This window comes from Neomonachus schauinslandi, chromosome 1 (genome assembly GCF_002201575.2).
Source record: "Neomonachus schauinslandi chromosome 1, ASM220157v2, whole genome shotgun sequence".
Lineage (NCBI taxonomy): Eukaryota > Metazoa > Chordata > Mammalia > Carnivora > Phocidae > Neomonachus > Neomonachus schauinslandi.
In genome coordinates this window covers 205,004,595-205,008,166 of record NC_058403.1, presented here as the reverse complement: position 1 = coordinate 205,008,166, position 3,572 = coordinate 205,004,595, and the positions used below count along the sequence as shown (strand labels likewise).

Sequence of the window (3,572 nt, the reverse complement as noted above, 5' to 3'; positions counted from 1 at the left end):
GCCGGGGCGGCTGGACGCGCGCCGCGTTGCGGTACGAGATGCTCCCCTTGTAGCTGACCCGGAGCACGGCGCGCTGCTGGATCAGTTTCTCGAGCTCGGCGCGCGTGCGCTCCGGCTCCGGGCCGTGCCGCCGCCGCACCATCCGGCAGATGCGCTCCAGGTCCGGCCGCGCCTTGCGCGAGCGCAGCGAGTCGATGGTGTCCAGGATCCACTCTTGGTAGTGCGGGGAAGCGGCGGACGACGAGGCAGCGGCCGCCGTGGTGGCGGCCGCCGCCGTCTCCGGCGGGGGTAGGGCCGGGGGCCCCGCCATGCCTCCCGCCCGGCCCGGCTGCACCGTGCGCGCTGCCTCCCTCCCAGCGCGGCGCCCCCCTCCCCGGCTCCCCTCCCTCCGCCGCTGCCCGCCTCCTCCGCCTCCCCCCCCGGGGGGCGCAGCGCCTCGGCGGAGCGGCGGCGGCGCTGCTGTTTTTTTTTAAAAAAAAAAAAAAAAAAAGCGAGAGAGAGGGAGCGCGAGAGAGAAAAAACAGTGAGAGAGAAAGAAAAGAGAGAAAAAAATATGCACACACTCACTCACTCGCACGCACGCACACACAGACCCGCTTCTGCTGGGCGCGCGCGGGGCCGGGGATGCGAGGAGGGAGGAGGGGAGCGCGGCGCGGCCGGCCCCTCCCCGCCGCCGCCGCCGCCGCACGCGCGCCCTGCGCCCGGGACACTCCGGCCCCCCTTCCTTCCCTCCCTCCCTCCTCCCCGCCGCCCGCCTTCCTCCCTCCCACCCCCACGCGCCCGCTTTTAAGGTGGAGCCCGGGCCCCCCGCCCGCCCCCTTTACCCTGCGCTCTCGCTCACTCTGGCTCGCTCCGGCCCCCCCTTACAACTCCCGCGCGCTTTTTAAGGAGGCGCCGTGGAGTTGGCGCCGGGGCGGGGGCGGGGGAAAGCGGCGGGCGGGGGAGGGGGAGGGGAGCGCCGGGGGGAGGGGAGAGGGGGCGGGCGGGGCGGGCGGGGCGGGCAGGCGGCGCTCGGCCGCCCTCCAGCCATTGGGCGCGGGACCCAGACGTCCCCGGCGCCCAGCCCCCCTCTCCACGCCTCCCCGGCGCGCTCCGCTCTCGGGACCGCACTTACCGGGAACTCGCCGCCCGCGGGCCGGGCCGCTGCGCTTGCCGGGCGCCGCGGGGACCCTCGGACTGTCGCCGCCCCCGCGCCCCAACGGCGCGCTTGGCCCCGCGCTCCGCGCCGAGGATGCGGGGAGGGGGGCGCGCACGGTTTCCCCCACCCTTTCCCCCCCCTGCCACGGCCGCCCCCGCCGCCGCTCGGCCTCCCGGCGCGCCGGCCCCAGCGTCTCCCTAGAGCGCCCTCTCGGCAGAGGGCTGGACGCCGAGGGGGCGCGCCGCAGATTCGGGAACCCCGAATCCAGGGTCAAAGGGCAGTTTGGCGCCCCCTTCTCCTGCGGGGCGGGGTAGTGGCGGAATTCCGGCCAAGCCCGGTTTTACAAGGACTCCAGGCCAGATCCTGATCAGCCTGGACGTTGGGGTCCGAAATTCTCTTTCCAAACCCCTGGGGGTATGTGGGCGGGTGACCGAAGTCGGGAACACCAGCGACACTTTTTTTTAAACAAAACTTTATTGGTAATAGTTTTCAAATATGTTTACAACAGCACACTGTTCAAGAGGAAGTCGCGTCCTTCGCAGCACACAGGTTGAATCGCCCCCGTGCCCACCCGGGGCCCCACCCCAGGCCTGAGAGCTCCTCCTGGATGGGGAGAAGTTATGAGAGGCACAAATACGGGGATGAATGGGGTTGCTCCCCACTTTTGTGTTGACAGAAAAAAGCACAAATGGGGGGGACAAAGGGTGATGGACAGCTGACGGCTAAGCAGAGGAGGAGCGCCCAGGATGGGGGAAGGGGGGCGGAGGCTGCTGGGTGAATAAAACAGGCAGCCGCTCCCCAGCAACCCTGGCCTTGAACCCCGGGCCAAGAGGCGGGAGGAGGGCTTTGCCTTCTTTTGCGGGGGTTGCCTTCCCAATGAGCAGAGAGGAGGCTGGGCATTAAAATCTAGCTGAGAATAAAATTAGAGTTTGGGGGGGAGTGCTGGTGGGAGGAAAGACCCTGGGCTTGGGGCTCCCCTTCTATCTTTTCGGGGGACAACTCCTTTTTGGCTGGGAGAGGGGCAGCTGCTTTCTTTGTCTTGGCGGAAGCCCAAGGGTGAAGAAAGGTCTGCTGGGGCAGAGGGGGACAGAGGCTTCCTAAAAGGGCTGAGACCCTTCCAGGCTTGCCAGGGGACCCCCCAGGGTTGGGGGGAGGTGGGCAGAGGAGCAGAGGAGATTAGCAGCTTGGGGCGGAGGTTTGAACCCCAGCTCCTTCCTTTACAAATTCAGTCTGCTTCCCAGCCTTGTTAAAATGGATTTGGGAAGGGGGCAGCTTGGGAGGGGTAGGGGGAGGAGGAGGGGGAGGCACTGGTGGAACTTAAATAAGATTATACCTTTTTTTTTTTTTTTTTAATTCTAGCAAGCAGCCCACTGAACAGGTCACTAAAATCTCTTCTTTCCAGGCACCACTGCTCTGAAGAAAAGGCTGGCCTTTCCTTCATTTGCCCTTAGTGGGTGATGCCTGTAGTTTAGGGGGGGTGGGGAGGGAGTTAAGTTTGGGCCCCTCTTTCCACACCCTGTCCCTGAATACACCAGTAAGACATGGTCTGACTGGAACATAGAAACTCGTTTAAAACAGGCAGAAATGGGCTGGGTGGGGGTCTTCTAGGGAGGAGGAAGGCAAAAGCAGTAGGGGGAGGCAGGAGGGGGAGGGGTTGAGGGGGAGCAGCTGGTGTTTCCATTCCTCTGAATATCTGGCTTCCTGCTCCCCCTACCATGGAGGGTGGGGTGGGGGTGAAATTAGATGCAAGGAACTCTGGGGCCCTCTGGCTGTTCAATCCAACCCTCCCACCCCCCCCACCAAAAAAAAAAAAAGAGAGAAAGAAAGAAAACCCGTGGGGGCACAGGCACACCCCTAAAACTCAGTAAACTCCTTGCCACACTTCTCATTGATGGAGACTCGGATCTCTTCCTCCTCATAGTCGTCAAAATTACTTGTGTCCCCAGGGCCTTTAAACTTTGGTATGAAGGGAGCTTCCACCTGGAGAGGGGTCAAGAACCACTCAGACCTCCATAGTCAACATAATCATCCTTACAACAATAAATGTGAATGGCCTAACATTCATGAGATAACTTCCTCTGACCCAGGCCTGAATTTAACATAAGGGTGTGGATTCACTTTAACAACCTTAAGAATCTCATTATAGCCAGCTCACCAGAGGGGTGTCTCGTTCCCAAGGTCACAGAGTGGCCAAATGACCCCACCAACCCCCATCTAGACCCCACTGCTCCAAGGCCCCTCAGCTAGACCTTGACTCAGAGCCTGTGGCCTATTTTCAGATGCCACTGCCCTTTCCATCTCTCCATTGGTAACCCTCCCTGGCTCTCGTGCCCTCTGCTCAAAACCCTCAGTGCACCTGCTTGCGGGGGGGGGGGGGGGGGGGGGGGGGGGGGGGGGGGGGGGCGCCCCGAGCCTGACGTGGGGGGCCCTCCAG

The 3,572-nt window shown here is 63.3% G+C and overlaps 2 protein-coding genes across 4 annotated transcripts in view; both read right to left on the bottom strand.

Annotated features, from left to right (window-relative positions):
• Positions 1-372, bottom strand: part of SAMD1 (sterile alpha motif domain containing 1) — a 2,957-nt gene extending 2,585 nt beyond the window's left edge. Inside the window, exon 1 of the mRNA XM_044913025.1 lies at positions 2-372. Coding sequence (XP_044768960.1) covers positions 2-310 — 309 coding nt within the window. The 5' untranslated portion in view covers positions 311-372. The remainder of the gene's footprint in view (position 1) is intronic.
• A 2,254-nt stretch (positions 373-2,626) lies between these two features.
• Positions 2,627-3,572, bottom strand: part of PRKACA (protein kinase cAMP-activated catalytic subunit alpha) — a 16,648-nt gene continuing 15,702 nt past the window's right edge. For all 3 annotated transcript variants that reach the window (XM_021705583.2, XM_044917734.1, XM_044917735.1), the window contains exon 10: positions 2,627-3,118. In XM_021705583.2, coding sequence (XP_021561258.1) covers positions 2,993-3,118 — 126 coding nt within the window. In that variant the 3' untranslated portion in view covers positions 2,627-2,992. The remainder of the gene's footprint in view (positions 3,119-3,572) is intronic.